At 36.1% G+C, this 14165-nt stretch overlaps 1 protein-coding gene across 12 annotated transcripts in view; it reads left to right on the top strand.

Annotated features, from left to right (window-relative positions):
* The window catches only part of PAN3 (poly(A) specific ribonuclease subunit PAN3), a 79440-nt gene that overhangs the window by 51617 nt on the left and 13658 nt on the right, over positions 1–14165 (top strand). For 10 of the 12 annotated variants that reach the window (XR_013180951.1, XM_077173836.1, XM_054628043.2 and 7 more), the window contains 7 exons: positions 295–399; positions 1091–1148; positions 2264–2425; positions 2587–2703; positions 2827–2928; positions 10710–10875; positions 11291–11378. Coding sequence is in view for 10 of the 12 variants with exons in the window: in XM_077173836.1 (XP_077029951.1) it covers positions 295–399; positions 1091–1148; positions 2264–2425; positions 2587–2703; positions 2827–2928; positions 10710–10875; positions 11291–11378 (798 nt within the window). In the remaining 2 variants the exon portion in view is untranslated. Of the gene's footprint in view, positions 1–294; positions 400–1090; positions 1149–2263; positions 2426–2586; positions 2704–2826; positions 2929–10709; positions 10876–11290; positions 11379–11890; positions 12043–14165 lie in introns of all 12 variants that reach the window. The other 2 variants (XR_013180952.1, XM_077173831.1) reach the window with 2 other exon arrangements.

The following is a 14165-nucleotide window of genomic DNA, read 5'->3' as shown; positions in this document are numbered from 1 at the left end:
AAGTCTAGATTTTTTTTTTGATAGGTTAAATAGCTCTTATATTTATAGTGATGGGGAAAAAGGCAGTCACAAAACTGTGAAAATAACTGCGTACATACATATATACACATACACCTCCCTCTCCCTTGAAATCTTTAGAAGTGAATACCACATACAAAAATGGTAACATATCTGACAATATATTTGTAACTTGTACATGAGGATTTCATAGTTTGAACTGAAAGAGTGAGAAAACTCTTCATTTACTTTATCCTTAAGGACTTGAAAAAGATTCTTGAAATATTTTATTTTTAGGTTTTTCCAAACTACCACATCTACCATCCAGCTGCACCTCATGTTGCTTACATGCAGCCAAAAGCAAATGCACCTTCCTTCTTCATGGCAGATGAGCTCAGACAGGTAAGATGTTAGAGAGTTTAAAGGAAAATTTAATATCTTGGCAAAAAATAAAAAATTGTTAATGGTAGAATGGAAATAGACACTTGCAATATGTGCAGTCAGTTTTCCCTGTGGAGAATTTGAAAAATCAAATCTTGTAATAAGTGGAGTACAACAGAGGGTGGGGGTGAGTTACAACACATAAAACTGCAATCTAATCTACATGCCATGATTTACTATTCAGCTCAGTACTATTACTGATGTGGTTTTTTGGCATGCATGGGTTTATTTTTGTAACATTATTTTAAGCTGCAATACTACTCAGTTTGAAAGTCTCCCACTGCAATGGAAGTGTATGCAGGTGTTAGTTGAAGAGCTCTGCTCAGGGTTCATCATCTCAAGGCTGGCTGTGAGTGTTATTAATTTCAGCTTTACTGTAGTAGTTGCCTTTGTCAGTGCCAGCTATAGCAAATGTCTTCTGAAGCTCCTTTAAGAATTTAGGTATTTTATCATTCAAATTTTCACGCTATTGATCTTCTGATCCTCTCTACCCTAGACACTTGCATTAATTCTTTATTTTAGTACAGGTAGTACTAGTGCTAGTACTTTTGAAGTACTAGATGCTAGTACTTCAAAGACAGTGTTTTCTTAAATTTTCAAAACTAATGAGCTGAATCATAATGTTCAAAACTTAACTTAATTTTTCCTTCAGGAACTCATCAACAGACACTTAATAACTATGGCCCAGATTGATCAGGCTGATATTCCTGGTAAGTAAGTGTTTCTCAAAACTCTAAACAGTGATCATGTTTTTCTGCAACCATGTACGTTCATCTATATTAACAACCTCTTACAAAAGCTGCCACCTGTTTTTATTTTTTCGTGTAGCTTTAATCATCAGCCTGGGCCATGGTTAACCAAATGCAGTGTTTCAGAAATATGAATTATTCTTTCTGTCTTCTATTGTAATTTTCTTCTGTTTTGAAATTCCTTAATGGTTAGGAATGGTTAGGAATAGTTCAAATTGCTGACAAAGGAAAAATCATTAAGGCAGTTAAGCCCTGTGAAGAATAGTTTTTATTACTTTGTAGGTATTAGGTACTTCTTTAAATGAAGTACTTCCTTAAATATATTTTCAAAGGTGGTATGTGAACTAGCAAAACAGTTTGTTTTGAAGTGACTTCGCTGGTATATGAGAGAAGGCTTTGTGCTAGCTGTCAGGCAGAAGAACCATTATACTGTTTACTGTGATTTGGCTTTTTTTATTCAGCTTGGTTTAAACAATTTTTGCTTGCAGTATCTTCTCAAATGTGTGCATACTATGATAATGATGCAGTTAAAAATGCAGTTTAGTGTTTTAATCCTGATGAAGTGCGAAGGTAATCTCTTAATCTGATTTACAAACCTTTAGCACTTCTCTCTTCCTGTTTTTTATAAACCAGTATATTAAAACATGTAAGACTGATACCTGCTTTTTTTTGAGGAAAATGTGGCTCTTACTATGGTATGAAGTCTGCATGGAAATTGGTGCTTATTATTGAATCAGTGTAGGAAAAACACCAAAGAAATATCATTCATAAGGGTAAATTTCTAAGGTAAATAAGAAAATGGCAGATGGAATGGAAATGGCATGTATTCTGTTGATTTTACTTGGTGTAACACTTTTTCTGAAGACAATAATTTTAGGTCAGTGGGATCACTTTTAGGAACCTATGAATATGTTGGTGCTAAAGCAAAAATAGTGAATTTTAACTTCACGTGCACCTAAAAGATGGTGGAGATAATTTAAATATTAGTGGAAGTCATTTTAATTTTCTCTGCTACTCAGTAATTTTCTCAAAGTCAGCTAAGGCCTAACATGTTTCTGTGTATAAACTGATTCTAGCAGTTCCTGCGGAAGTGGACAGCTACCACAGTCTCTTTCCTTTGGAACCACTGCCACCGCCCAATCGGATACAGAAAACGAGCAACTTTGGGTACATTACATCGTGCTATAAAGCTGTAAATAGTAAAGATGACCTGCCCTATTGCCTTCGGAGGATACATGGTGAGAAACATTGAGTTGTCTCAGTAGGACTAGCATTCCAGAGTGTACCAGTCATATTTTAGTGTCTGGTTCCTTCTCAGCAGTTTCAGACTAAATGCTGAAGTAAAATTTTCTCATTCTAAACATTATACTTTAAACCATGGGTTTCATTTTTTCCCTAGGTTTCCGTCTTGTTAACACAAAGTGCATGGTATTGGTTGACATGTGGAAAAAGATTCAGCACTCAAATATCGTAACTTTGCGTGAAGTGTTTACCACTAAAGCTTTTGGAGAACACTGTAAGTTTTTCTTTTTTTTTTTTTCTCCCACTGCCCTTCCCCCCAGCTCCCCCCCAGCTGATGTGTGTATACTTTTTTCAAATATGCTTGAGTTAGTAAATATCACCTGTTTCTGTTTTTCAGCTCTAGTGTTTGCGTATGATTTTCATGCTGGAGGAGAGACTATGATGAGCAGACACTTCAATGACCCTAGTGCTGATTCCTATTTCACAAAACGGAAATGGGGTAAGGAAACCACACTATGATACAATACTTCTATACACTGTTTCGGCAGTAAACATCTGGTCAAAAATAGTTGTTCAACTTAATTTTTTTGGCTAATCATGCCATAAGCTGATTGACATGACAGAGTTCTTCTTCGCCTCCTATTTGTAAAATCTTTTTAAATTATCAAACAAATATAAAATTGATGTCAGCATGTAAGGGAATTACAGCTTTTTGAGAGAAAAATAAGTTGGAACAATACTGGGAGCCAGGAGCTCTAGTGTCCTTGTTGCAGGTCTATCACCAGGTCACACCTATCATTTAATGGCAATAGTTCCAAAATTCAAAAGATATGCTGTGCCAATTTGATGCTTGCTGTTTAGGTGTCCTACCCTTCTGGTTTTTTCCTCACTATGAGGAATAATTAAACAGTATTTTATTTGATGATTTGAAATGTGAAGTACTAGTTAAGACAATGGATTGAAAAATCCCTGTACCTTATTCTTTTCAGACACCAACTTCACATCTTAGGTCTGAAATTTTTTTAATGATGTTTATACATAGATTCAATGGAGTCACTACATAAGTATTCTTAAATCTGTCACAGGATGGTCTATGGCTCAGCAAGTGACGCAGTAGAGCCCATATGCTTGTGGCTAAAGCCTTTTCCTCTCCAAAACACTGTGCTGTCAATCATTTTTCCTATTAGGACCAGTTTGTGACCCCTGCAGTCTTACAAACTGCAGTCAGGAGTTGGCAACACAAACAGTGCCATGCTGAGAAAGAGAGGTGGTCACTGCTTAATGCAATCACAGAAAGACTTGAGGTAGAAAAATACCCTGCAGAGCTTTTTAGGACCAGCTTCTTGCTTAATGCAGGACCAGCTCTGAAATTAGATCCAGCATTAAAGATGACCAGATGACTGTGACATGGCCTGTTTTTTTTTTTTAATTAGTGAAGATCTTCCCTAAATGTCTTTAGGCTCCCAGTGTATGAAGAGAAACAGAAGCTAAGGTTTTTTCTTTCTCATGCCTTTTGAAATTAGAGCTTTTAGCTGTGAATTCAAACTGTTTCAAAGGTTGACATCTAGAATTTCACTTGGCTATCTTTTACATCAGAGTATAATGGTTTGGTAGTGTGTGTGAATATGTTAAAAGGCTTGAAGAAAACCTTACATACATTCAAAGACTTGTGGATACTTTTATGTAACTTATATACTGCATAATTCTCACTGACTTTGCACTGAGCTGACCATTTTAAGTGGAGATGGAACTTGATTTCCACCACTGATTTTGGTGGTAATATCTCAGATGGAGGAAACCCCAGTTTGATGTGTCATATCCTGCAGCAAATCGGAGTGCAATTACAGATTCAATGAGCCTGATGTGAAACTAATTTGGTGAGATAAAACTGGAAGATCTACTGCTAGGTTAATGACTGTTACGTGCAGGACTAGACTCCTGAGTGTTTCCCAGTCATGGTTTTCAATTTCCATGTGAATCAGTCCTTGTTATGTTTTTGTATCTATCTAGAGAATCATAGTAGAATGATGTCTGTTCTAGATAAAATAATAAAAGTTACATAAAATTCTTGGGAACACATTTTTTGGTCATACTGGAAAATAATTAAGTTACTGCCTATAAAGGGCAGTCATGTCTCATTAATCTATCAAAGTTCTTTAAAGGAAGATCGAGTAGATAAGACCTTGGAGTTTTCAATGAAGTCCAACAGAGTCTTTAAAAGAACCTAAGTAGTCATATTGCAGAGAAGGTTCTCAGGTTAATGCCTGGTTAGAATATTGAAAACAGAAAGAGCGAACAGTGAAGATCGCTGATGGGTCTCACAAGATGATGTCCTGGGAGTTGTATTTCTTAACACATTCACTTGTTTGTTCTGAAGATAAATGGTCTGTCAAAGTTTGCTGGTAATACCAAATTATTTGGATTGTTAAAAACAAAGGCCAATTGTGATTGATTGCAGAAGGATGTTACAAGACTGGAACTCGTACTGATAATACAGCAGGTGATGTAATGTAAACCAATGTGATGAAAGGAAAAATGGAACTAGCTTTAAACATGAAGTGATGGCCTCTGTTGTGACTGTTGCCACTCAGTAATAGGTCTGGGACCACAGTTAAGTAGATTGAAGAAAATACTGTCCTCTTGCTGAATAGCTGTAAATAGGAAATAGATTGATTAGCTTATTAAGAAAAGGGCAGTGAAATAGTAGACATTGTATTCAAATTGTGTGTGCCTGATAGACTCCTCTCTGTAGCTGTGTTCCTCATGCATTTTGAAAGGCGTAGAAGAGCAGCAAAGAAGTTGAGATGAGGTGACAGGGATGATCAAAGGTGTGGAACAGCTGGATGAAGAAAAGCAAAGTGGAATAATGCTTTTCATGCTTTTAAAGAAGAAAAGGAATATAATGGGGTTAAAAGTGCCTGGAATATGGTCTGAAAAATCATCTGGAATAACAAAGAAATTAATAAAAAAAGTTTATTATTTCTTCCAGCCTAAAACTAAGGACTTACCAATGAAAATAGACAGGTAGCAAATTCAAAACTTAGGCTGTCATGATAATTAAGCCATGGAACTTTCACAGATTATTGTGGACTTTTGCCTAAGTTCAAGGGGGAAGTGGGCTTACTCATGGAGGAGAAATATTTGGGGACTGCATAGGCATGATATTTACTTCTGGGCTGCAAATCAGTGGAGGCTAATAGAATATTTTGCTTGTTTATGTTTATACACTTCATAATTCATGGCAGGCTGACTTTAGTGTATGTGTCTTTGAAACAGGCTCATGGGCTATCTGGACCCTTTGTTTCACCTACTTCAGCTTCCTTTTATAGGCAGGAATAATCTGGGAAGTTGGCAATAAGACATCAATGTTTGAACCAAAGTATTACTTAATGAAAATGAGCTGTTGCAACAGAACTTACAGGGATATGTAGGGAAGATAATTGTCTCGTGACTGTGGCAATTACTACCTGCTCTTTCAATATTTTCAGTAGATAAATTAGATAAATTAGGGGAAAAGAAGTCACCTGAATTCCCAAATTTTGCCAAATCTTTCTGCATATCTTTGCTTTGGCCTTTCTTTTTCTTTTTTTTTTTTTTTTGATAGCTGCTGCTCTCTAGTCTGGTCCTCAGTAGAAGGAGCAATTTAAGAGAGAAAAATAAGATTGCATACCTATAACTTGATTTCTCAGAATTGCCTGCCTTCACGGATCCTTTCTCCATCCCCTCACAGAGTTTCTTGGCCGTCTGCCTGCCTAGAGGGGACTCCCAAGAGAAGCAGGGGAATGGATGGAAGTTGGGTACTCTGCAGCATGAGGCCCAGATTAGTACAATTGCTTATAAAGGTTTTAGGAGGCACAACACTGTGAACCTGATCAGTGAACTCAGAGAATTTGATTTCAGGTATGCAACCTTATTTATGTTGAACACTTGAGTTGGCAACATGAGACCTTGATAGTTAAAAGATGAGGATTATGGTTTACATGGCTGTCTTGCATGTCACTGGTGTCAATGTGGTCAGTCTTGGGTGTTTTCTTCTTGCCATGTTATTTACAGACCCTGTTTCGGGACTGCCTTGCTAGAGATTTGGTGTGGGGGAGAAAAATAGCAGCTTACATTTATTTTTATGCTTAAACTAATGTCTCTGACTTCTGAATGAAGTAGAATTTGTTGCTTGTGTTCTTTATTCAGTGATACCTCCTCTTCCTTCAGATGGTACAGTGTGATAATCTAACATTGTTCTGTCATATTTTACTAAATTTGCACGGTTTAAAATCAGGAATCTCAATTTTCATTTAATCGATACTCAAAGTACATTTATTTGAAAAGCTTTTTCTTATATTATTCTCACTTCTTATATTTCCTCAAAACATTTCTTCATACTCTAAACATTAAATCTGTTGTTCTGGAACTTTTTGGCATTCTTCCAACTTTCTTATATTTCTTAGCTTCAGATTATAGCATATATTAGTGCATTTATCTCTGCCGAAATTATGTTCTCTTTGCATTAGCGAGTTAACCTAAAAGTACTGAAATGTTGCTCTTAACAGTCCAATAACTGAATGGTAAACCAAATTCTGAATGTATGTACTTTAAAACTTAACAGTCAGAAAATCCTGGCAAATTAACAGTAACTATTGGCAGCTGCCAGAAAGGTTTGTCCTGATGAGTTTTTGTGGTTGGCAGAGATAAGCATGCCTTTGTTATGTCCTTTGGTCTGCTTTTAAACCCTGAGTAATTAAATGTTGGTGTACATGCTGTTAGTAGGAGTTTTCAGCAGCACAGTTTCTGTTTTTCAGCAAACAAATACTTTCTGATGAAGATAAGCATGGTCTGGGAAACTTGCTTTGCTTTTGACACATTAATAGTAGTATGTCATGCACAAAAATGGACTTCACTGCTGACTTTACAGTTTTTTACATCCCCACGTGCTGAATGTTTCTTTTATAAAATACCTCTTCTATTGAAAAAGAAATAAGTTGTGTGATGACTAGATGAATAGTGTGTGATGAGGAGTAAGAATATGTGAATATTGAAAGTCAGCATGATGTTTTTGAAGACAGAATATGTGACTAATAATTATCCTAAAATACCTTTGCCAAAAGCTGCAACTTTTTCAAAGTAAGTTCAAGTTTTCAGTAGCTTTGGAGTTTTTACAAGAAATACTGCTGTGTTCTAGTAGTTCAGAACTTTTCTGTACATTAAAAAAGGGGAAATGTAGAACCAAACCCCAATTTTCCCTGAAGGAGAGATGAAGACTACTGCATTTGTCTTGTTTTCAGTATTTGAACTTAGAAACACTGAACAATTCATAATTCTGAAGTAAACACTGAACAATTCATAGTTCTGAATGTAAAAGATTGGTTTACAAGCCTGAGAGTTCAATTTAATAAACAGCTGAATCTCTCACTGTTTTTTTTTTTCTTCATCACTGTGTGAGAATTGCTGTTTCTTGGCATGCTTTCAGTGTTCCTAATGGTGTCAAACAGGTCCTACTGCTGGTGTTCCCAGGTCTTACTTCCCACCCCAGGACTATTCCTGGATTCACACTTGCTCTGGAGAACAGAATTTCATTTGAATACTTTTTTAAGAAGGAAAAACTTAATATATGCATACACACTGGTACAGAGGGTAAATTTTTTTGTTCTGTTGTCAACAGCATACCACAGAATTAAAAGTAAGTGTCAGCATTTTTATTTATTTATGTTTATCCCAATCTGGCAAGGAAAAATAATGGATAACCTGTGTTCTTGAAATGGCAGCTTTTAAATTTTTAATCTTTTCCATTTGTGGCTGTGTTCTACATCACAGAGATGAAATTATTAGGAGAGGTGAATCTGCCATGCAGAAGGTGGGAAGAACACAGTCTGAAATTTTGCTTGTTGTAGCCATAGATTCAGCCTGTGGTGGGAAGCCTTTGCAAATCAACCATGGAATCTCTTAACAAAACACTTTTTCAAGTAATACTCTGATCATTTGGGTAATGGTTACTTACATTCTTGTGCTGTTTTTCCTTGTGTTCAGCACTGTTTGGAAAGCTTTCCAACTGTGTCTTTCTCCTGAAGAGCAAGCTTTTGGGTCTCATTTCCTTAGGTCCTTGCTCAAGTGTTGTCTGCAGCAGGTGCGGTGGGCCTCTTGGGACATACATTATAGTCAGCATTGCAGCAAACTGAACTGATTTTAATTGTGCTTATTTTGAACAGATAGATATGTAAGAGGGCATTTCAAAGCTGATTCTTCCCATGTTTTAGCTTGTACCTTTAGTGTATGTGAATGTGGGGTGCAGCCAACTGGTGTGAAAGCCACAGCCCAGATTTGGCAGATTTGGCTGTTGCCTCAAGTAAGTTTTTCCAGTAGTAAAATAACATTGCTGAGATTTTCTGATAGATGAGGAGAAGCTGTGTCAAACTCTGGTCTTTCTGTTTATATTGGACTTTACCTTGGTTACATTGCCTTAATTTGAAAATCAAAGGGTGGGTGCTGTTATGCATGCACAAAAATAGCTGCCAAGTTTCAGCTTTTCTCTCTCTTTGGGATATTATAGCAACATTTCTATTCTGGACTTACTTTGCACAGATGTAACTGTCTTACAGTATCCATGCACATCCCTGTTAAACTTGCTACTCATGTTGCTGTTCACCAGATACAAAGTGCATTCTACAGCAAGTAGTAAAGAGTCTTAACTAGTACAGGAGGTTGTATCTTCTCAGTCATTTTATATTATAGTTTTTGTCATTCTGAAGAAGAGAGAGTTATGAGGGAAAAGTTTGCTACATGAGACTTGGAATGATGGTTTTTGTGGGAAGTGATTTGCATATTGATTCATCAGGGGGCCAGAAAAAACAAACAATATCTCATTATATTCAGCTTTCAGTAGACATGCCAAGTTTATTGTGTTTTAAAGGAGTCAGCATTTTGATCTTCATAATCTAAACCAAAGTACCTTAAACCTGAAAAGCAAACTAAAATTTCAAAAATGGACAAAACAAAGCTCAAATGAAAGCTTGTAACATTCTCAGCCCATGACCCCTAAGTCAGTAAAATTTCCAGTAAAAAGTTATCAGGAATGTGTTCCACATTTTTTCACTGTGCATGTATTTTGTGTGTGCATATGCATGCAAGTATACATATCCTTACTTTGATCAAATGCACAGATGTTGATATGGTTGTGTAGGAAAAGGGGGAAAGGGAGGGAAAAAAAAAACCCCAACCTCAAAAAACAAGAACAAAAAACAAAACAACCCAAAACCCACAAACAAACAAAGAAAAAAACTAAAAAGAAATAAATGTTTAGAGAAGAGTGTAGTCAGTTCACAGCAAAACCAATCAGTTGCTTACATGATTTTACTTACTACTGATGATATTACTGGTCTCAAAATAAGCAAAATCAGTACTGAGGCAACCTCTTGAAATATCTCTTGTGGTCTGTAAAATTGAGATGTACTGTCTTACTCTGGATGTATTTTCTTCTGCTTCAATTTCGTACAAGGCAAACAATGCCAGCTTACTTGAATTACACACATCATACTTAAAATAACATTTTTTTATCTATATCTTAATTTTTTCATCTGTGACTCAGTATTACTCAAACTGTTTGTAATGTAGGATTTGAGCGTGTGTTTGCAAAGACTGAGTTTTACTTTTGAAAGGGGAACTAAAAATTCATTTGGAAGGAGAGTAATGCATTTCTTTCATATGACCCATGGAACAGGGGTCATGCAGTGATGATTTGTCAGGGAGCAGTGTCACAGCAGAACGTAAGTGAAGTTGTGTTCAGTGATGTTTAGCCTCCAAATCTTTGTCCGATTTGCTCATGTAAGCTGAAATTAGCTTGTTATTTTTTTCGTATTAGATGATAGAAAATGTTTAATTGGGAAGCCTACCTGCAATAAAGGCGATAAAATGTTGCAGCTATTGTGGTACATACTCTTTATTTCAGGATATTGGTGTTTTTACTTCTGAAGTACCTGCATATTGTGATGTGCCATTTGCTTTGAGAAATTTCCAATCAGTGCTCATTCTCAACTTCAAAACATCATTTCCCTGAATATGAGAATGAAAATAATAATGCCTAATGAATTGTCAGCATTTTCAAAAAACCACCATGTGAAACCAACCAATGAAGAAAAATCACTTCCGAAATTCACCTTCAAAGCAACATAGATGTATCTTTCAAGGACTATTAAGAGTTAAATGAAATGAGGGTGTGAGTTAATTCAAGATGTTGTACTTTGCTTTTTGCACAGCAGCCTTCCATTGATGCTCACAATGTTTTGGTTCTAGGTCAGCATGATGGACCTCTGCCACGGCAGCATGCGGGGTTGCTTCCAGAGTCTTTGATATGGGCATATATTGTGCAGCTCAGCTCTGCCTTACGGACCATTCACACAGCAGGACTGGCGTGCAGAGTTATGGATCCAACCAAGATTCTGGTAACAGGAAAAACAAGGTAATGGAAGCATTCAGTCTCACTGTGCTCTGGGTTCCTGGCAGCTGCTGACTCTGCACCTGATACATAAATAGCTACTAACTTCTCTCAACTGGCCTGAGGCATTGTGCTAAAGCTTGTAACTTTGGTTTTTTAAAGGTCTTCTAAAACATATTTTGGGAAGACTTATACATTATCCTCAAACTACAGATCAGACCCACTACTGTCAGTTTAGAAATTTGTTGATTTTTTTTGTAAATGGAATACTGTCTGTGCATTTTATCAAATAGTAAAATCAGTCTTTTCTGATTCATAGTAATTTGCTAAGTACTGTTGGCTTTTATAATATCAAAAAATTCAATGAATGCTAGAAGAAAAATTGAGTAACCAATTAAGGTTAATGGCAATTTTTCCTTTTCTCTTCTTGTTCCTGAAGGTTACGAGTTAATTGTGTTGGAATCTTTGACGTTTTGACATTTGACAACAGTCAAAATAATCCACTGGCATTAATGGCTCAGTTTCAGGTATGACAACACTGCTAGTTAGGTTGGTGGCTTGGCAAAGGGATTACTGCAAACCAGTGTGATTCCTTTTGGAAGACAAGTACTTTAATTAAACTGTAGTCCAGTGTATCTATCTGTAAATTAATGTATTTTTTCACTTCTGATTTGATCTTGGTTCTCCCATACACTGTTCAAATTTGCTTATAATTTATAAATGTGAATGCTCATTTTGGTATTTTCTGTCTCTAAAATTTCAGCAAGCTCACTGAACAGGTTGAACTATAGTATTTAACAAACTTAAGTCAGAAACGACTGGAAATAGAAATTTCTAAAGAAAGGAGGAGAAAAATCTTACATTTAGTGTTAGAGATAAAAAATAATGATAATAGTTTTTGCTCTGTCTTTTGTGATTTTAACATAAATAACTAAGTGTTGAATACCTGTTGAGAGGAGTAAGATCTTTCAGTTAACTGCATTTAGACCCTCTCCTCGTGCCAAAAAGATTCTAGTGTATCTTTATTTTGGGCTCCTAGTTTTTCCGTGCTCTCCTGGTGTTCTCTGAAGCGTGGACTCTGCATAATTCCTGAATTAAGAAGAACCCCTTTAGACTTAACAAAAACTGTTCCACAGTCATCTGGAGCATCACTGTGTACAGGAGTGCCTCTTTCCCTAACTTCCCCTCAGGGTAAAGTACATTACTTCAGCAGTCATCACATACCCTGTTTGTACTGGGAGTGAAAGACTACAGTAGGGAGTTGGATTTAATTTATTTTCATTAATTGACCTTATTCACTGTGAAAACTGCTTATTCAGAGTCTTTAAGTAATAACTGAAATGTTTGAACTTTGGCCAGAAGAAACTAGCTTGTTGGAGACCTAGAACATAACTTTTTTTTTTTTAATGGTACAGTAAAGCAGTTTTCAGTGTGCTTTGAGGAGTACACCAAAGGATTTCACGCTCACACACACACACTCAGCTCCGTATCAGTGGGCTTTTGGTAATAATTTAGTGGAAAACAGTTGTGAGAAGATGAAAATACAAATAAGTAAGGGATTCCATGCCTAAAAATGTAATGAGAGGGATTTTATTTAAAGCTAAGTACTTCTCTATTTTAATTTCAGCTTGGAAAGGGATCCTCCTGAGATATTATGACATTCAAGTAAAGAAAAACATTTAGAATACTTGAAGATACAAATCTAAAAATACTTGCAGGTACACAAGTCTGTCAAAAGCACTTATCACCGTAGCAGCTCAACACATGGCAGCTGACTTGCTTGATAATGCCTAGTTTTGTTTAGGGGAAATGGCTTTTCATGTTTTATATGTTGTTAATATTCAAATTATTTAGGTTGCTCTGCTAAACCTGAAAATAAAAACTCCTAAATACTTAGTTTGGAAGATCTAAATTGCAATTAGTAAATAAGGTCTGTTTTTTTCTTTTGCTGTTTTTTCTAGGAGGGCTAGGCTTTTACTGCCCATTTTTTTCCTTCAGAGGTGCCAAACTGGGTCCATTCCTTGAAATTTAGGGGTCATTTCTCATGCTCTACCTTTGTTTGCCCTAGCCAGATAAAATTACAAAATAACAGCTGCTGTTCGTCCTTTTTCCTTTCGATCCATGACCCAGTTCCTGAATTCCTTTGGGACTCCTGTGACTGTTAAAAATGTAGGTTATCTCTTGGTTTACTGCCCAGCTAATATGCATTTCCTTGTTGTTGTCTTCAATGGAAAAAGCTATATTTGTTGGGATTTGCCATTTTCTGGCTATTTCCCATGGTTAATATAAAGAGAGATTTCAGCCAAAACAGTGAGGAGCTATGTAGAAGGAATGCAATTGTTCTTTGCAATCTGTGTTAAACACATTAATCTCTATGATCATTTAAGAGTTACATGAAGGCAACAAAAAGGAAGCTAAAAAGAAGTAAATGAAATATGAATGGCCACTTGCATTGAAAACCAGGGGTTAAACCTGTGTAAACTGCAGCATGTGACTTCCTGCCCCGCCCCAGTCCATAAGTCTTGTCAGTCAATTGCAAGGTACAGATGGGAAAGCTAAGTGGTGATACAGGAAACAGTAAAAAGGTTTAATAAATATTTCTGTATTTGGAACAAAATTTGTAAGTCCTCCCCTTTACAAAAAAAAAGAGAATATAAGTTTTACTGTTTTAACAAGGGCTATGAGGTTACTTTGGCTTAAAGTAAATATTTTCAATTTAGCAGACCAAAATAACTTTCATATGCACCTCCCCAAATTTAAATAAACTAGTTTGAAGAGACATCTCAAGTACGATTATTGACTCTAAAATCGCACCAAAATGTAGGAAGTTGGAGGTACTTCTAAGTACAATTCTAGAATTTATCCTTTTAAGTGAATCCACAGAACTAGGGTATGAATGAGCTGATACTTATCCAAGCATAGCAGTGGATCAGGATAACAAAATAAAAAGTAGTGTTGGTTTCAAAGTGTTTTTGGAAAATGGATCCTGTCAAAAAAAAGTTTTATTTTAGTAACTTACATGTCTGACTGGTAAAATCAAATGTATTGGTATGTTGAGGTATCTCTATGGCATTTGGCATAGTAGCACATACCTATTCAATTAAAAAAATAAGAAAGGGTACCTGTGCAATTAACATTTAAGTCACTCACTTGATATGCTTGAAATTCACTTAGTAACAGGGAGACATTAATGAAGGTGGCTGGTTTTGAGTTTATCCCCTAGTGCTGGTTTTTAGTGACTGCTATTTAATAGCAATGAACTACATGCTGATAAAATCCTTACTCACAAAGCTTTCAAGAGATAGAAAATTAAG

This window comes from Agelaius phoeniceus, chromosome 2 (genome assembly GCF_051311805.1).
Source record: "Agelaius phoeniceus isolate bAgePho1 chromosome 2, bAgePho1.hap1, whole genome shotgun sequence".
Classification (NCBI taxonomy): Eukaryota; Metazoa; Chordata; class Aves; order Passeriformes; family Icteridae; genus Agelaius; species Agelaius phoeniceus.
The sequence above is the reverse complement of the archived record's forward strand: the minus strand, read 5'-3'. Positions and strand labels throughout refer to the sequence as shown.